The sequence below is a fragment of the Notolabrus celidotus genome, chromosome 4, assembly GCF_009762535.1.
Source record: "Notolabrus celidotus isolate fNotCel1 chromosome 4, fNotCel1.pri, whole genome shotgun sequence".
Classification (NCBI taxonomy): Eukaryota; Metazoa; Chordata; class Actinopteri; order Labriformes; family Labridae; genus Notolabrus; species Notolabrus celidotus.
Window position 1 is genome coordinate 30175112 of NC_048275.1, and position 20067 is coordinate 30195178.

The 20067-nt window shown below is 42.6% G+C and overlaps 1 protein-coding gene across 2 annotated transcripts in view; it reads right to left on the bottom strand.

The window, feature by feature from the left end:
* Positions 1 to 9320: 9320 nt before the first annotated feature.
* Positions 9321 to 20067, bottom strand: part of sptbn1 (spectrin, beta, non-erythrocytic 1) — a 134893-nt gene continuing 124146 nt past the window's right edge. For both annotated transcript variants that reach the window (XM_034682116.1, XM_034682115.1), the window contains 4 exons: positions 15008 to 15210; positions 14677 to 14850; positions 14342 to 14384; positions 9321 to 12452 (listed from right to left, as the gene is read on the bottom strand). In XM_034682116.1, the coding sequence (XP_034538007.1) occupies positions 12234 to 12452; positions 14342 to 14384; positions 14677 to 14850; positions 15008 to 15210 (639 nt within the window). In that variant the 3' untranslated portion in view covers positions 9321 to 12233. The remainder of the gene's footprint in view (positions 12453 to 14341; positions 14385 to 14676; positions 14851 to 15007; positions 15211 to 20067) is intronic.

Here is a 20067-nt window from a genome sequence, read left to right on the forward strand (position 1 = left end):
TTCAACGGTTCCTCCAGCACCCCCCGATCATGTCGCTCCTTTCGCCGCCTTGCCGCAGCCTCCATTTGGTCCCGGGCAGAGTCAAAAGCAACATCCAGCCGCCAGCGATGCTCTGCCACCCAGTCACACACTCTCCCCTCAGTCGGTTCTGGAAGGTAACCCAACAAAAAGTCTACAGGTAAGTGCGGTTCCTGGCCAAACATGAGGAAGTGTGGGGACTCACCTGTCGACTGATGAGCGGTGGAGTTATAATTAAAAACAAGCTGGGGGAGATGCTCAGGCCAGTGGCTCTTCTGGTCAGGAGGCAGAGTGCGTAGCAGGTTATGCAGAGTCCGATTAAACCGTTCGCACTGACCGTTACCCTGGGGGTGATAGGGTGTGGTGCGTGTCTTCTTCACTCCATACAGCTCACACAACTGTCGAACCACTGCACTCTCAAAACTTCTCCCTTGATCAGAGTGAATGCGGGCTGGGACTCCATAGCGATAAAACCACTCTTTCACCAGCACTTCTGCCACCGTAGCTGCTCTCTGGTCCCGGGTGGGAATGGCCTGAGTGAACTTTGAAAAGACATCTGTCATCACCAGCACAAGCTCCTTTCCGTCCCGGGAAGGCTCCAACAAGGTGAAGTCTATAGCAAGCACTTGATTCGGTTTAGCTGCTAAGAGATGACCCATGGGCACTCGAACTCTTGGCTGTGTACATTTGGCCAGGACACACCGCTCACAACGCTGACACCACTCCTTTATCTCGAGGTCCATTTTTGGCCAGTAGCACCTCTGCCTCACCAACTCAGTAGTTCGCTCGATTCCTTGGTGCCCGTGATTCTGGTGAAGCTGCGTCAACACTTCCTCCTTGAGACCCTCTGGAAGCAGGAGTTGGTAGATCTCCTCCCCGCCATCTGGGCGAAACAGCCGACGATACAGCAGGCCATCAGTCTGCACAATCCGGTCCCACTGCCGGACCAACCCACGCACCTGGGGACTCAGCTCCTGTCGTTCAGCCTGACTTGGCTCCCTCTGCTGGCGCCAGAAGTGAAGAAAGGCTCCAATGGCTGGATCCGCCTGCTGGAGTGCCTGTAGGTCCGCTGGGGTGCGGGAGGGAAAGGCCGTTACCTCTGCCTGCACGGCAACTTGCTGCTTACCCCTTCTCGCTGTCCTCTGCAGGGCATCAGGTACTGCTGTTCCAGGGAGAACTTCCTCGAGCTCGGTGGGAGCGTCAGCCATTGACTGCCTTGAGAGGGCGTCAGCATTCTTGTTTATGCGGCCTGGCCGATAGCGGACGTTGTAGTTGAATGCAGACAATTCGGCAACCCAACGCTGCTCAGTGGCACCCAACTTAGCGGTTTCCAGGTGGCACAAGGGATTGTTGTCCGTCCACACGACACACGACTGACCCCACAGGTATTCTTTAAACTTTTCTGTCATCGCCCACTTCATGGCTAGGAACTCAAGTTTCATGGAACTGTAGTTCTTCTCGGCTGGGTGCAAACTCCGGCTGGCATATGCGACAGGCCTCACCTTGCCATCCTGCTCCTGGGACAACACTGCACCTAGGCCGCTATGGCTAGCATCGACCTCCAGGATGAAGGGGAGAGAGAAGTCAGCAAAAGCAAGAGTGGGGGCACATACTAAGCAGGCCTTCAACTTACGGAAACTTTCCTCACAGTTTTCTGTCCAGCTAGGTCCCAAACCTTGGCCTCGTTCGCTCCGCTTCTTCGCTCCAGCCAACTCAGCAACCAACCGATGCAGCGGGGCAGCCAGCTTTGCAAAACCTTCAACAAAGCGTCTGTAGTAGCTTGCAAAGCCAAGGAACGACCTGACTTCAGCAACGTTTGTAGGATGGGGCCAGTTAGCGACAGCAGAGATCTTGCTTGGGCTCGTGGAGACTCCCTCCTGGGAGATGAGGTGACCCAGGTACTCAACCTCCCTCTGGAAGAACGAACACTTTTCGAGTTTCACTTTAAGTCCTTCCTGCTGAAGGCGACTCAGAACGGCATCCAAGCGGCTCAAGTGTTCGTTTACACTGGAAGAGAAAACCACAATGTCATCAAGGTACAACAATAATGATTGGCAGTGCTGTGCCCCAAACATTCTTTCCATCAGCCGTTGGAAGGTCCCGGGTGCATTGCACAACCCAAACGGCATCCGGTTAAACTCAAACAGGCCGAATGGTGTGCAAAAAGCAGTCTTGGCTTTGTCGCTCTCTGCCACAGGTACCTGGTTGTAGCCGCTGGCTAAGTCCATTGTGGTGAACCACTTAGCTCCGCCAAGGGCATCCAAGGACTCCTCGATGCGGGGGAGTGGAAAGGCATCCTTCCTGGTCTTTTTGTTGAGCTGACGATAGTCCACACAAAGACGCAGTGTGCCATCCTTTTTCTTCACCAGAACAATGGGGGAAGCGTAGGGACTACAACTCTCTCTAATTACCTGGGCTTCCAGCAGCTGGTGTATGTGGGCTTTGACTGTGTCATACTCTGACGGAGGGATTCGCCTATAACGTTGCCGCACAGGTACATCATCGACTAGTGGAATTTCATGGGTAATCAGGTCGGTACAGCCGAGGTCACCCTCAAATGCAGAAAACACTGACTCATGCTTCAGTAACAGTGACCTCACATTGTGCTGCTCTGCATCAGAAAGAACAGATAAATCAAGAGCCCTGATCTGTTCCTGCACTGAACTGATCCCTTGAACCTGGGAGCTAACTGTAGCAACCCGTCCTGACTGCTCAGGCCCCACCCCACTAACCTCATTTGGCAGACCTACCACCTCTACCTGTGACAGGAGCCCCAGAGGACGACGGGGCCGAAGTGTTACTGCACAAACACCGACATTAACAACAGGGATGTAGGCAGTGCCGCTGACCACGTTAACCAGGGAGGGAGACACCAATAGCCCTTCAGGGAGAGCATGTTCAAAAGTCAGGGGCTCTACCAAAACTGACCCAGAAGACCCAAACTGTGCCGAACAGGTAGTGGCAACCATTTTTGTAGTGCCTCCTGGTATCCGAATCGACGTCTTTCCCCTAACCCTTGCCAATCCTGCCTGGGGAGTAGGGGGCTTAATTTCGGCCTGGTGGCAACACTGGAGGGCTCGCAGCCATGCCTCTGGGGCACCAGACACAGACGGGAGGTCAAACAACTTGGGGCCGTGCTTTGAAAAGAGAACATCATAACAAGCTTTAATAATGTTCATGCCCAAAATCCCAGGGATTTCAGGTGGGGTGGCATGCTCAGGGGGGTCTCTGACTACCAATACACCTCTCCTCGGGATGAAGCGTCCAAACACCTCAACATCGGGTTCCATGTAACCTACATAGGGGATTTCCAACCCATTAGCTGCCCGAAGCTGCAACCAGTGACAAGACTTCAATTTATCCTGAAAGTGTTGCAAAAAGAAACTCTCACGAATGGTAGATACCATGGACCCTGTATCTAACACACACTTAACTTCAACACCTGCTATTTTGATGTCAACCTGGGGACAGGGGGCAATTAAACGGGCCACCAGTGCCTCATCAACTGAGCTAGGGTCTGTGGAGCCTTCCAGATCACCACCTAATGTTTGGCTCTGCACACTAGGGGGCGCTAGTTTCCCGCCGACTGAAAAACAGCGGCTTGTGTGCGAGGAGCACGTGAAGGATTGTTTGGATAATGTGGGACACGCTCATTCTCACATTCACGGGCATAGTGTCCTGTCTGCTGACACCGTCTGCACACAACACTACTGGGTCGACTAGGTCTGGGGACTAGGGGCGCCTGCATCGCTTTGATAGCCTCAGTGAGCTTACCTAGCTGTTGCTGCTGTTTATGTACCAAAGCGGTCAAAGCTGCAAGCTGTTCGGTGGTGGAACTGCTAGGTGGGCACTCAACATTACGCTGGACACTGGAGCTCTGCACTGCACAAAAAGGGGAGATAGAATGGTGTTTATTGTTAGCTGGGCTACCCTCACGTTCCCATCTGATAGCCTCAGCACGTACATCAAGTAGGGACAGCGTGGGATCACTGCGAACCAACCTCTTCAGTTCCCTACGAAGATCAGAGTCATTAACATTCTCTACGAACTGATCACGTAGCAAGATAGAAGTGTTAGTCATTCTATTAGGGGCACTAGCAACAACTTTGTCCATTAAGAAATACAATGCATGAGAATATTCTTGCAGAGACTCTCCCTCTAGCTGTCTCCTAGAAAAGAAGTCTTCTTGCAGAGACACATAGGACTTTGGGCACCCATAGAGCTCCTCTAATATGGCTAGAACACGATCTGGGTCTCCACGGTCTAAACATGGTCTGTACTTTATCTCATCCCTAGCCTCGCCCTCTAGGTGATCAAAAATAAAACATGCCTGGTCATTGAGACCCACATGTCTAGCCCTCATGCTAGCTCGTACCTCCTCCACCCACTCATCTACCCCAATACCATGAGTACCCCTGAACATGGGGCACTTCCTTTCTCGTGGAAGGTAGATTATGCGTTCAGGGGCAGCAGTGTTCATCATTGTCCTGGGGGCACTCGGACCCGCTTGTGCTTCGGCATGATGCCCAGCCTCTTCCTGTAGCCGCTCCTTGTCTGCCCGTAGCTGTCGCACTTGCTCCCTGAGGTCCTGCAGCTCGTCCTCCATGGTGGTGGGACACTACAGCAGCAGCCACTCGTGTCGTCGGTCAGTGGTCTGCACCCAGGACAAACAGCAGATCCCACGCTGCGCCAACAGTTGCCTTGTCTTTTTAAATAAATGGAAAGAGGAAGAAGAAAAAAAATGCTAACAGTCTGCTCACTGCTCACTACACCACAGTCTGCTCACTACACAACAGTACAATAAAAATATCGCCAATTAGCATTAAAGCAACAAATTTCTAAAACCAACACATGCCTTTGATTGTGTAAATCCTGCCGACAACGCCAGAAAAGTGTAACCAAGCTAGGGCTGGAAAGGGATTTCTGGGATTAGAAGATAAAATACCAACAACGCCACCTTGGGACTTTCACCCAAAGAGTTTTAACAATATACTTATTTTTTAGTTACCTCCCCTTTAACAGAGGGTTTCCCCTTTAACAATACACAGGTGAGTTCACAAATGAATACAAAGGCATGGTTTAGGAAAATATATACACCATCTTTATTTAACTGGCAGAAAAATAGTTTTAAAACACAATTATTATCATTACTTCAACATGAATCACATACTAGAAATCAGTGTTGGGACACCGCTAACTGCAGCCAGGTTATAAGTATCGGGCTTATGAACACGGCACCCTCACTACAATAACACACATCTAGTTGATAAATTAGACGATGCAAAGAACAAGAAAAAGCCTGACACAATAAACTGTAGCTACAGCCACGGCTGCTTACACAGCCTGGACGGGGACACTTTAACACTGTTACTGAGTAGAGTCTTTAAATCACATTGTTACTGAGCAGAGTCTTTAAATCACACTGTTACTGAGTAGAGCCTGTAACTCAAGGCAAAAAGAACAAAACAAAGACAAGCTAAATAGAAAGGCAAAAAGAGACAAAAAGAGACAAAAAGACACCAAAAAGACAAGGCAAAAGTGGCAATCTGCAACAAAATACATGAACGTTAACCACTTACAACAAAACGGCACATTAAGATAAACAAAACCCAGTTGAGGTTTACCTCGGCCGTCCGCGACCCTATCACGTCACTACCCGCGCTCGTACCGCGTACTATATGCGCTGGCGGCACACAACGATCCACCAACACGAAAGGAACACCGTCCTGGAATAAGAGTGAAAGTTACTCACATGTACGAACATTGAAAACACTTAACACACGCGACTCGTACCTGCTCTCAACCCGGAGCTCTGCAGAGACTGAAGGGAGCTCCGTCACTCAATTTTATCCCCGCAAACAACCAGGTAACCGCAGGTGATTGGTTCCCACCCAGCTGTGGGGCATGAGCGCTAATCAGCCGGTTACATTATGATAAGGGTTAAGGTTCAGATAAGGGTTAGGGTTCAGATTAGGTTTAGGGTTTTGATTACGGTTCGGGTAAAGATTAGGGTTAGGGTTCAGATTAGTGTAAGGGGTTAGGGTTATGAAGAGGGTTAAGGTTCAGATTAGGGTAAGGGTTTTGATTACGGTTAGGGTTAAGATTAGGGTTAGGGTTCAGATTAGGGTTAGGGTTCAGATTAGGGTTAGGGTTTTGATAACGGTTAGTCGTTACGATTAGGGTCAGGGTTCAGATTAGTGTTAGGGTTATTATTGGGGTTAGGGTTATGAAGAGGGTTAGGGTTCAGATTAGGGTTAGGGTTCAGATTAGGGTTAGGGATCAGACTAGGATTAGGGTTACGATTAGGGTTAGGGTTAAGGTTATCATTAGGGTTAGCGTTCAGATTAGGGTAAGGGTTATGATTAGGGTTAGGGTTCAGATTATGATTAGTGATACAATAAGGGTTAAGATTAGGGTTCTAATTACTTTAAGGGTTAGGGTTCCTGTTAGATTTAGGGATCAGGTTATGATTACGGTTTGGATTAGGGTTATCTTTAGCGATAGGGTTATCTTTAGGGTTACTGTTAGGGTTAAGGTTATGATTAGGGTTAGGGCTTTGATTAAAGTAAGGGTTACCGTTACCCCGAAAGTCCACAGGATGCGTGTGCGCCACGTTACAGCTGCGACATGGCTCTACTCCGTCTGAGGGGTGGTATTGTGAGCATAGTGCCTGCTCAGACTAGGCAGGACCAGCTGGGTCCAGCATAGAGTGAACCACATACAGACAACAGGTTACAGAGCCTTTCTGTGGTTTAATTTCTGCTCATTTGGATAGTATTCCATTTCTTTTGAGCTTTAATCATCACTGAGTATGCTGCATAACTGTAAAATTTCGTTTTTGCAGGTTTAGATGACTTTAATATGAATAATTTGGCTCTATTTTGTTGTCCTGTTACCTTCTGACACATATATCATCTTAAAGTCTTGTTGTAGTCGACATGGATCACAGTTATGCGGCTGTTTGTAGCTTACATCCATAATTGATGAGTTTTTCTGATCTATACAATCTTTAAACGGTCGGGAGTCCGTATATGATGTCTTATTTTGAAATTTGCGGATGTTTTATGCGATCCTCGTGTCTAACTTCCTGTCCAGGTCGTTCTTTTCTGTGCATATTGACGCGTGTTAGGTTATGATTAGGGTTAGTGTTAAGGTTATGATTTGGGTTAGAGTTAAGGTTAGGGTTAGGATTAGGGTTAGGGTTACTTTTAGGGTTACTTTTAGGGTTAGGGGACCCTTTTAGGGTTCAGGTTATGATTAGGGTTGGGGTTATTAATAGGGTAAGGGTTAGGGCATAAGCGGAGCGACTGCGCGGGCAGAGGGAGCAGCCGCCCCAGGGCCCACTTTCAGCACGGGCCCCCTACTGAGCTACTTTTAGGCAGGACCGGAACAGTTGATGTATGTCCCTGTTCACAGTCGGTTTTGTAATTAAAAAACATTCACACACACACACATCTATTTTCAATTTAAAGGAACCTCAGTTAATCCCCGGAAATCCATATACACACTAACACACCTGAAAACGCATATGGCATGACCATTCAAGATTGTTTATCTTATGTTTAAAGATGGGCCCATGAAAAAATTAAGCAAGCCACAACCATGCTCAATGTACATGCCCACGTAAAGGTACACTGCTAAAAAATTCAAACGTTTACAAACAAGTCAATAATAATCACCTTGGAGGCTACAAATGGACTGTGCAGTTTTTCTACTTCTTACCACTGTAGGTAGCCCAAGTTCCATTAGCTATATCATTCTGCCATGAAGAAAACGTTTATGGTTTTGTTTAATGATTAATCGATAATTGATCGTTAACATTTTCAAAGATCGATCATGGAAAATACTTGAAATTTACATCCCCAGGGCCTATATTTATTAGATTCGGTGTTGGAAATATGCTTGCATGTTACTCCATCACTCTCGCTCCTAGCAGATGCGCTCGATCTCGGACTTCAGCTCAGCAGGTGTTAGTTGGGGCTTCATCAACTGTGATGTGAGGTCACAACAGCGGCACCGACCGGCCTCGTTCACATTTTGTACTCAGCAGAGGTTTATTTTTACATCCTCGATATTTTGGTGGGGCAGTTCGAGAATCAAGAAATGTCCAAACTGTTCACAATACTGAGCACCCAGATGCGGAAAAGAAAATGCTGGAGCTTGCATGTTTCTATTCAGAAGACATCTCCAAGCCAGAGGAAGTTGTGGAGGAATTCCACTCTTTATGAGACATTGTATTCATTGTGTCAGCCATGGATCCTAACACTGATGTTTAACTGTGTTTAACGGATCTCTGCACCTATGTGTCATCGCCTGAGGTATTGTTGACTGCCATTGAAATTGCGTTTAAACCGCTGTGTCTATTTTATGTTTAAATACACTTTACTGTGTTGTAGACTGCTGTGTCTATTTTATGTTTAAGTTATTCCTGAGAAAGACAGTACTGGACAATGCACCTGCCTGTCGCTGTCCATCAGCGTTGGTGCTAAACCTCTCATTAATCAATGCAGTAGAGTGCTGTGTGCTGTCCTTGGTGCAGCTGAAACATTTGAACTCCAAAAGGAACCTGTTGCCTCTTATGGGCTGTCTTGGATCGATAAGTGAGAATTTGAGTTTTTTATTGATAAGTAGGGGAGAAAATATATCAGCTGTATTACAGTTGTAAATTTGACTATCAGATTGGCCCCTTATAGATGCTCCGCCCCCTTTGCGCTGAGAGTCTAGCTCCGCCCCTGGCTACATGGTTTACTTTATAGGCTCAGCTCATAGGTTTCACTTTCATAAGTTAGCTATTTGAGCTGGTGGTGTTTCAAAAGCATGTAGCTACAGCTACAGAATGCCTTTAAAGCAGTGAAAGAGTTGGTGTCGATTAAATCTGATGGCATCTACCTCTTCCTAAAATCCAATAATGCAGATTCTTTTGTCTAATGTGCAGAACTTGGTGAGTAAATGATCTAAAAGTAAGTTGAGGTTCATGGTTGCAAGGGTACCTTTTCAGCTCCTGTGAAACCCCCAGAAAATTGAAACGTGTGGACAACAGGGTGAATGGTAAAAAGAGAAACAGTAAAAGTAAGTCCTGCCCACACAGCTGTGATTCTTAGTCACCAATATATTGTTAATACAGATGTGGTTCTGCTCCATTAAATCACTTCAGTACCTTTGGACAAAACTCAAACATACATATTAGTCAGTATATCAATTATCTGAACTGCTTGGCTATGTGGCATGTGTTGTTTTGTTTACCAGAGAAAATAATTATAAGTTTCACACACACACAAGTAAAGAGGCAGAGTCTGATTGGCTCATTTTAAAAGCATTTAATGGCTTTTTGCACATATGTAACAGAGATGGGGAGAAGTCTACGGGTGCAGATCCAACTAGCAGTGACCCCTGGTCCACATCACATTGACTACCTCACTGATCCCCCCCCCCCCCCCCCCCCCCCCCCCCGGCCCCGCCCACCCCCACCCACCCCCATCGTGGCATTGTTGATTGTGCAATATGAAGAAATATCTTGTTACTATGGTTACAGTGACAGAGGAATGCACACTATATTTATCAAATCGCCAGAGAATGTAGCAAAAAGAAAAAACTAAAGAGGAAATATTTCAGGACCTTTGACCCAGTGTGGAGATGTTCAGTTACTTGAGGTTTTTCACCAATGTTCACCCGAGCCCCACCCAACCAAACCCCGCCTCCAGCTGTGGAAAACAAACACACCCAATGTTCACATATTGGGGTTAATTCTTGCTGTTTTCATTCCACTTTTCCTGGAAGTTAATTAATGACAAAATCATGAGTGAGCAAGAAACAAATTCAAGCTTTTAGAGCAGTGTCTGGATTTGTGGGTTATTTTTTAGATGTTTTGATGGATGGCAGGCTCATAAAAAGCAGAAGCATGCTTCAAGGTATATCTTCACTAAGCTGTTATTGCCATACATTTTGCTCAATGAGAGATAATACAATCCATCTATCAGTCAAACAACCAGAGCATTGAGTCTTTAAAAAAACCTCAGAGTTCATACAAAGGTTGGAACATAAACGTGCACGTTCACTTTGGGTTTGACTGGTAAGGAGTCTGCCTTTTTTCAGTCCCCAAATAAGCTTATGTCAAATGTTTTTGGTAAAAAGTATGTGTATGTTTTCTAGTTTTGTCAATGAGATAAAAAAAAAAAAAAATAACATAAGGACAACATGCCAACTTCGAGGTACAGGTATATGCTCTTATATTAAGGTCTATAACCTTAAAAAAGTTAAACTGCTGCCTTTAAAACCTGTACCATGCTTTCAAATCCGTTTCTGCACACTCTTTAAATAATACAGCGCAAAGTTCTTGAATGTATTTTGTCATTAAGGAACGTCCGTACAGGGTAAGTAACTCATCACATTTCACTGCAAGATCTTTTGTAGCAAACGTCTGAAATCTTAAAATATGGAATGCTGAAGCCAACAAGCAAGCGACCATTTTGCTGCAACATTACTCACTTTCAGTAAATGCTTTTTAAGAACCAACTTCTCCACTTAACAGCAATGCTTAAAGTAATTTTGTTTTTATAGTATACATCTACGTCTCCATACTTGTCAGACTAAATCAACCTCAGACACAGCTTAACTGTGGAACAGAAAATACATACTGGAGGAAAAAAAAAAAAAATTCCAAATAACTAAATGTAAAGAGTAGAAAATAAAACTTACTGGATGCTCTTAAGTTTGAGTTACCAAACATTCTTACTGGTCTTAGTTATTTATTCCTCCATCGAGCTGGGCTGAGCCGACTCGATAGCGCCTTCATTCAGATTTGTTAAGTGTACATATTGTTAGGTTTTCAGGTAAAGAAAGGTATACTTAAGTGAAGCTTATAACGGTTGGTAGGACTTATTAGTAATAATAATAGGTGAAATTAAACACAGGTTTATTTTAAACAGTTTGTTATACACAAGTTATACATACAGTTCAAAGCACAGCAGGGTAATGCTCCAAATTACAGCCACTGTCTGTAATGCTGCAGGAATTAGACAGCACCGGAAATGAACAGGACATATTGAGGATAATCTGCTTCTTACAGGTTTATTGCAAAATTCCAACCAATAAGAGAGCAGAATAAGTCAGTGCACAAAAAGCTGTTTAGTTTTGAGGATTGTTTTGCATTGTTCAACTCTTTTTAGTTCACATGTCTGAAACGGTTTTGCACTTTCATTTGATTCTTCATGTTTACACTTGCTTTAGACATATCAGCTAAAATTACAAGAGGTGTAATGTCAGAGGTTTACCCCGCCGTGGTCTCAGTTTTCCCCACTACAGAGGGATACACGTCATCTTGCAAAGACAAGTCCTCGCAAAAAAACTGAGGATGGACTCTAACAGGAACTACCTACAACTTCCCCAAAACAAACAAAAACAAAACAAAACAACTGAGACAGCTCGGGAGCGTAAACACAACCCACAAAAGGCAGTAGTCGACGAAAAGCTGGGATGATGAGAAAGCAGAGAAAGGAAACAAAATAGTAGGATATAGAAAACACAAATAATAGCAATAAGAATAATAATAAGGAATAATCTGGGAATTCTCCTCTACATCGTGTTGTTGTTCAGCGGCAAACTCTGGATTTAATTCTGATGACAGCAGCTGCCAGAAGCGTTTGCAGACCCCGTTTTAATGATTTTTCCTTCAATCGAACGTTTTTTAAATTCCTTTTTTTTTTTCCTGCTCCTTATCTTACAAAAACTGAACAGAGGATACAGGTGGTGTGTTATAGCTGAACTGTAGCTCTGAGCCAGACCGGACAGTTGATAGGCACAGAGTGGAGAGTTTTGGCTCGGAGCTTGCATGCTGGAGTCACGCTTTGAGAGGAAGAAGAGGAGGAAGAGGAAGAAAGTAGAGAGAGGAGAGAAAGTGGAGCTGTTTGGGAATTTATTTCACATAGCAACTGCCAATATAATCTGCTGATAAAGTCTGTTTTCCTCTTCTAATTGCATTGTTATCATTTGATTTTATTACATTATATGACCATTTATAACATGAAGAGCTTTGATTTAAATCCATTTAGAAGGTAATAGTTAAAGTTTTTACAGTATCAGTTGCTAGGTGCTGACTCTAAGTTGATTGACACAGACATCTTCAACAAATATTTGACCAAAGATGGATTGATATTGAGGAGCGGCCCCAAACAGCACCAGAGGGAAAAGGAGGAAGAGGAGGAGGGAAGGAGGAGCGTCTATTTCTTCTTGCTGAACAGACTGAAGCGTTTCTCCTTGTCTTTCTCTCGCTTGCCCGGGCTGGACTCGGCCGCCGACGCCGCCACTGTGGCGACAGATGCAGGCAGCGTCTGGGCACGTGCGCCGGGAGCTGGCGTGCTATGGCTGCTGGGCGTGATCTCGGTCTTGTCGCCCGAGACGGCGGCCGAGATGGCTGAGATCCACATGTTCATCTCCTCCTGGAAGATGAACAGAGGATGATAGGGAGAAAGGGTTTAGCCGTCAGCGCTAACACGGCTAATAATAAAAGTTGCTCTTGTTAGTATTAGGACATGACAAAAACATTCACTATAATGTAACTGTACTCAGACATAAGACCATTTTAAAGCATCTATTAATGTGGACAATCTGTCAAATATTACAATATCGACTAAACTGTCTGTTCCCTTTATATTATTACTGTCAGGAGGAGGGGGTGTGGGATGCAAGTGAGGACTACTGGGGGTCTTTAAATTATTCCAAAAGGAATAATGACTAAAATATCAAGGATCAAATGGAGAGGGGTAATCCAAAATAAAAAAGGCCACTACAAAGAGACTCCAAAACCTAAACAAAGATTTACAATGATGAGAGAAACTAAACCACAGCTGCAGAGCAACTGACAGGAAACCAAGGTATGAGGGAGATCCAGGAAAACCCTTTAACAAAACTCAGTGGCTACTAGAGATGCCTTAGCGGGTATCAAAAAAATGGAGTAAAGACCTGCCCAACTTCATCTAAACTATTTTCTGAGACACAAACAGAGAGGGCAAATTGCCGGAGAGGTTTTGTGGTGCTTAAGCAAACTAGACAATGTAGAGATCACAAAAGAGTTCCTCTCACTAACTCTGAAGGTGAGCTACTGAGTCAGCACAGGGAACTGGAGTCCAAGGCTGTTTTCGAAACCGTACTTACTGATTTGGCCAAAATTCAGTATGTAGTAAGTAGTATGTGAAAAAGAGGAAAATCTGTAGTATGCCAAAACTCCCCGGATGTCTACTGATTCGGGAACATTTCTCAGTATGCATCGGACCAGTCTACCTCGCGTACTGTTTCCCATAATGCACAGCGCTCGTTACGCTTTCTTTCTTTTTTTCTTTTTTAGACGAGGAGAACTCAGTTTTTAGGTGCTGTGAAAACTATTCAATTCCATATAAACCCCTTCTCAACTTTTTAAATCATAAGTGGATGCTAAAGAAGCAGTTTATCTATCAGCTTGTCCGTTGTTTTCTTCTGCTTTCTGAAACCGGTAATCCAGTGACGTCTGGCTCAGCATACTGCAGACCAAACCCAACAGAACTGTTATACCACAAACTAAATTCAAATGCAGTATGTAGTAGGCAGTACCTACTGCCTACTACATTGGTAGGTAGTATGTAGCAGGCCGTTTTGAAAACAGCCCAAGAGTGTATGTAAGCTTTCCACACCTGCTCCTAATAAAGGGACAATCAGGCACACACACCTGACTCTGCTCTGGGATGATTCCTTCACTAAACTCAATGAGAACCCCTCACAATTACAACAGATGTTTGTGTAACCAGTAGCCTTAATTTAAGATCAAAGATGAAGGAACTCTTTATTGTCCAAGAGAGGCAATCTGTTTAACAGACATCAAACAAACCACAGAAGGGGATATTTAGAAAAATACATGGTATAAAAAACCCCACAATAAAATGGTTGATAAGGCAGCTGATGGCAGTTAGGACAGATGAGTGCCTGCTTGAGGAATTGTAGATGTCAAAAAGGGTTTGTTAACACTTAAATTCTTTAGAAATCCATTGAACCGTCATGTAAGCATTTCATTTATTATGTTCATGTTTAACAAATTAATTCAAAATTATGGAGGCAGGAATATTAATGTATTACAAAACGAATTAGGGAATACATAGTGACAAGGATAAATGGTTAAGTTAAACTAAATCAAAATGAAACAGCAAATAATATATCTATTAACAAAACCATTATACTACTAACATTAGAGATTCAGTTATACAATAGTATGATAGTAGTTACAACTAATGATAAGAGGGTTGAAAAAGAGAAACCATGGCAGTGACAGGTTTTTCTGTTTATTAAATGTTTTACTTACGTCATCTTTGGCTTGGAAGAGATACTCATTCCCATCAGTAATCCTGCAGGAGGTAGAGAATGTATTTAATTACCATTATGGATTCATAAACAGGTGATAGTTAATGAAAAAATACTAACGTCAGCAATCAACATTTTCTGTTAAAGTCTATGATCATAAGGAGAGCATTTTACTGTGATTTCTGAGAGTTTTATGTAAGTTAACTTGAATAATAAGGTCTCAGCTGACATGTGACCGGTGCAGATAAAGTAAGATTAACTAGCCTGCTCCCTGCTGTCATCAAAATTATAAATTCACAAACAAAGAGTAATGTATTTAATCATCAGGATTCTCACTTGAGCTTAAAGACGTGTTTCTTCTTCTTGTACTCCAGTGCCACCTCACAGACTGCGTCCTTCAAGCTGATGGGAATCTCGCTGTGGTAGGGGATTCCCTGACTAGCGCTCTTCTGGTCCTTATAGAAACCCATCTCCTGCTGATTGATCACACAGTACACATTGTGCCACGACCTGCAGAAGAAGTCACATCATCAGTCAGCAGAGGAGAACACAAAAAAGAGTTGTGCATTTAATCACATTAAGTTACTCATATAGCAGTGGAGACACCTCTTTGTCGTGTTTTCTATAATTTGTTTTGCGGTGTGAAAAGTCAGCAAATGACTCCTACCTGCTTGAAGCCTTCTTGTTATGGCCCTCCCACTCGTGTTTGCGGTGTAGGAAGCCCTCCAGCTGAGACGTGGGAGCGTCCTGCTGGGTTTTCGCAGGCAGGGTAGCTGCCTGGCTGGTCTTGCCTTTGCGAGATGCCCCAGGAGACCCTGCAGGGCTGGGCTCTGACACCCCATTTACAACCTCGCCCCCTTCAACATTATCCTAAAATCAGAAGAGAGTAGAGTCAGAGGAGGGCAGTGGATGGATTCATCTCTCTCACATTCTCTCTTTTTCAAGATTTATTGCACAAAAGCTGTAAATCAGAGCTGCAGCATGCAGAGCAGAGCACAATCACAGGCTGTGTAGACACCTGAAGCATTAACTTATGAAATACACTAAAGTCAAAACAGGCCCCTGAACAAGTAGAGGTGGTATATGTATACTCTTAGTTGGAATTCTTCAACTATTGCCACAGCAATGCTCTCATGTCTCCCAAATCTACCAGTGCTGTCTAAATTAAATTAATGGAACTGTTAACTGAGCCTAAACCAACTGCCCACATGTTCAACCCAATGCAACAAGTATACTCAAGAGGACTCAATAATTTAACCTTTTGTGATTTAGATAGAGACCATGCCTCCACATTCAAATGCAAACTAATATTTGAAACACAACACTACTAAGAAATGTAGATAAAAAACGTAAACAACCAAATAAAACTTGGCTTTAAAAGGAAAATTAACCAAATCCAAAAGGCCGAAGGGAGAGTAAGTCCCTTTAAGTCCCAAACTGGTCACGAATCCCTAATGAACGACCAATGGACTAAGCTGGAGGGGCAGTAGGAATGCACATTTCTGCCCATGTCAGGCAATTTCTGATACTGTTGATAATGCTTAGTTTCTCTGCTCATCTCCAGAGAGAATCAAGTCTTTCTTATAGTGAAATTAACATACCTTAATGCAAACCCTCATTCTGACATCAACAGATTTATGCAAACAAAAAATGCAACTTTTTGTTATATGCATACTTTCACCAAACAAAATAGGAAACTAATCTAACTTGGGTAAATTGTGAGCATTTGGCATACTTAATCTACTTCACTGGCTTGTACCAATAATGTAGAGACTATCTTACATCCATAAGGAGCAAACCTGAACAATCTTCTATACCAAGTTTTTGTTGCCTTCATGCAGTGGTTGCTGTTTTTGAGCCTTTAAGTAGTCAGGGATGCAGGGCAGATACTCACCAAGTCAACATTCAATGATGTCATTCTATCAGACATGACAGGTGTGTGTTCCTTAATTGGTTTTGATATTTCAGTCAATTCAATTTGACCTCCTGGCTAGATTTTGTAGTTATAGATGTCAGAATCAAGCTTTATTTGAGCCTGAAGTCACCAAATTAGTGGAGTTAATGACCTCTAAAAAACAATGCTAGCTAACTGAAGACACTGAACTAAGCTGATGTCAAACAGCCTTCAAAGCACATCTTTAAGCTTTCTACTAACATTTTAGGAGCTCAGCGCTGGATTCCAGTACTGATTAGAAAAACATCTGCATTAATAAATATAGCAAACATTCATTACAGGATTTAGGACATGCACGATAAATCATATCACTTCATAACACACAACATTGTGGACAGTGTGAAGACAGACCAGAGGGAAAGATGGGAAGGACGAAAAACAAACAAATCTCAAACAATTAGCAAAAAAATTGCTTGGAAGTCATCATTATTGGTGAGGGGAGAATGCGATTGGCCTAGTATCAAAACAGATTTTATTTGTTCACACCACACCCACTCCAACTGGATGCTTATTACCCTGTCACTGGGGTCTTCTGGGGACGAATGGAGGATGCTCATTTTGAGAGCAGTGCAGGGGCTGGACCAATCCTGTGAGCCTAAACTGAGGGACCAATCCTTGGACCTCTTATTTCAGGCAAGAGATGGACCAGTCCTGTGAATGTTTATGGGTAGCCTAAAGAGATATGCTAACCCTGATAAAATCTAATAACTTCAACTTAAAGAGTTAAATCCATTCAGAGATTTCTTGCTGCAAAAGCTTTTTAAACACGGAACCAGTTGTAAGAGTTCTTTGTGACAGCATGTCAATCCGGTCCAGGTCCAGGAGCTTTAACTTAAAGGTTCATAAGGATCACTGAAAATAGTCAAAGCAACTCTGAGTATTTACTTTAAACTAAGGCTAGTACATATCAATAGTCATGATAGACAATGTGTGTTTGTGATATGAGGGGTGGGGCATGTTGGGAAAACTAAGCATCTGTGTCCACGACCTCTCCCACTCATTTAGAGGTAATTATGTACCCTAAAATAACTCTATGTTAAGACTGGAGAATGGAAATAACATTTAATTCTCACACCATCATGTTAGAGCAAAAACCCTGCCCAAGACAGCTGCATTTTACAGCATTTTTGACTACATAATTTTTTTTTTCCAAAAGTAGGCATGGGAGATAGAGCCTTTAAATGTTAGTCTCCTGTCCCTTGGAATCGTCTTCCAGTTTGAATCCAGGATGCAGACACCCTCTCTTCTTTTGAGTGTTTAAAACTTTAAATTTTTGATAAAGCTTAAAGTCAGTACTGGCTCAAGCTTAGACCAGACCACATTTATGCTAAATTCAGATAGTCCCAAAAAAAAAGGAACGCCAGCTTTAGCACCAAATTATTTGCTGTCAACCAGCTTCATTAGATTTGCTGAGATTTGTTCTACAGTTTTGGATTGGTTATTGGAGAAACAGTATAGATTTTTCTTTAAACAAAACCCCTGAAATCTTCTTAATACTGTGGCTGAATGTGATGATGATGACTGATAATGATGAGATTTACTGTTTATCTGGCTAATACTCAGTTGATTTGTTCAGCCCCGCATAGAGGCTGAATAAATTTAATATTAACTTGAGATGACAAAACGTATAAGATAATGAATAAACACACTTTCCTTTTGACCTTCAAATCTAATATGACTGCTAGTCAGAAATAAGTTGGTTAAACAATGTCAATATTCTTATAATCTACTTAATATTCACTGTACCTGATGACTCCTGATGTACTCTGAAAACAAAGAGAATGGCTACTGATGCTTTTTCGTATACAGCTATCTGCAAAATGTTCTTGTGGACAGCCCCAGGTTGAAAAACTGATGAAGGATATGAGATGAAGGAATACAACAGTGACAGAAAACTAAACTAAAATGCTTATGATGGTAACAGCATGCAACAAAAAACACATTGACAAATACATTGTTTCAGGAGAGGAGTCTCAACTAAACATGGATAAGAACATACACAGACAAACCAGAGAGGGTCAGAGTGCACGGGTTATTTCTGACAGGGTTTATTGTGGAATGTGTGTTAGTCAGGAAACAACTAAGGGTGATGCAGTGGCATGCAACAGAAACCAACAAGAGAAATAAATAATATGATAACCATGTAAAACAACAGACAATGATAATAATGATCATACAAAAGGGTCAAATTAACATGAAATGATGACTGAAAATATAATGGAGAATGATAGAGCAGACATCTGCACTTGATACATACACACGCACACACACACAACCAGTGGGACATTTATGAATGCTTATAACGTCACAGAGAATCAGTTTCACATGAAACAGTGGAATGATTTGGTGATGTATATTAGACAGTATTTATGATGTTTTTGAGAGGAGGAAAAAAATGCTATTATAAAAATTTTTTGGAATGAGTTATTGTTGAATTGTCTATTAATCCTGTGAAGAGATGCATGGCTGTTATTCAAATGGTATCTTACATGGAGTGTATCTTGGATGTGTGATGAAAATTTGGTGGTATTCATGATGCACACTGAAAAAATGAATGTGAGAAGGAGACTGGGGCACTGGGATGTAGACACACCTGGGGCAGCTACATAAAATGCTTTTTAAATTTGTTTTATCGGATAGAACAGCTTTGAGAGAAGGGCAGAAATTGTAAGAAGAGAGTGGGGGATGTCGTGCACCAAATCATGTTGATAATATGACCAGTACAACGAGGACTGATGCCTCGGTACATGGGGTGCCTGCTCTACCATTGGAGCTAAACCAGCGTCCCTAAAATATATATACATATTTGCTGCATTTTTAAGCAACCCCCTAAAATAAATAAATAAATACATAAAAGCCACCCCCATAAATTTCTGAGTGATTTTTGTAACTGTTTAATTGTTCTTCTGTCATATAAAATATAACTTTAAGAATTATCCTCATGTTAACAGCAAAAACAAGCATTTAAAATTATGGTGTCTTTATAAATGTTATATTTATGACATTTTGAGTAATTCGCAAATTGTGGATGTTAAGTGTTAACAATCAAGCTAAACTAAAAGTAGCTTTAAATTCTTTATTTTAAGACGAAAAGAGTAAGACATATTTAACTGAACAATCACAATGTATTTTGTAGAAAATATCCCACAGCAACAAAGAGCTTTATATTAAATATTATCATTGATAAATACCTGCCCATATATTTGCAGTTTAATTTTAAGTTTAGTTTGGAAACTGTATATCTTGTTATGCTGATGATATCACATTCTACCTTATTAGTAAAAGTCCTTCAGTATTCTAACGGATCAACAGACTGGGTTATTACTGTTTGTGGCTTTATAACCTGCTTTTGACAGGAGGGCAGCGTTGTGTTTTGTTGATGTTCTTCTTAAGTGTTCATATTCCAGAGGGTCAGTTTGTAAATGATGACGTATAATAGCAGAATAATTAACAGCTGAGGGGAGAGGATGACAGGAGTGTCGGGCTGAGAGGGAAGAGGGAAGAAAGGAGGAGGAAAAAGAAAAACAAGGAAAGGAATGTGTGGAAACAAATATGTGTATGAGTGTGCAGGTTTGTGGTCCCCTATTCATCAGTCACGCTCACACTCACACTTATTGCAATTTGTTATTTTCTATTCAATGTCAAAAAACTGAAAATGTATCACGCTAAAATGAATTACATTACCAATGTAATGCTACTCTGTTTGGTCATCTTTGGTTTACAGGATATCAAGCACCATTTTGTAGAATGATTATAAGTTTGTCTGGGGTCCA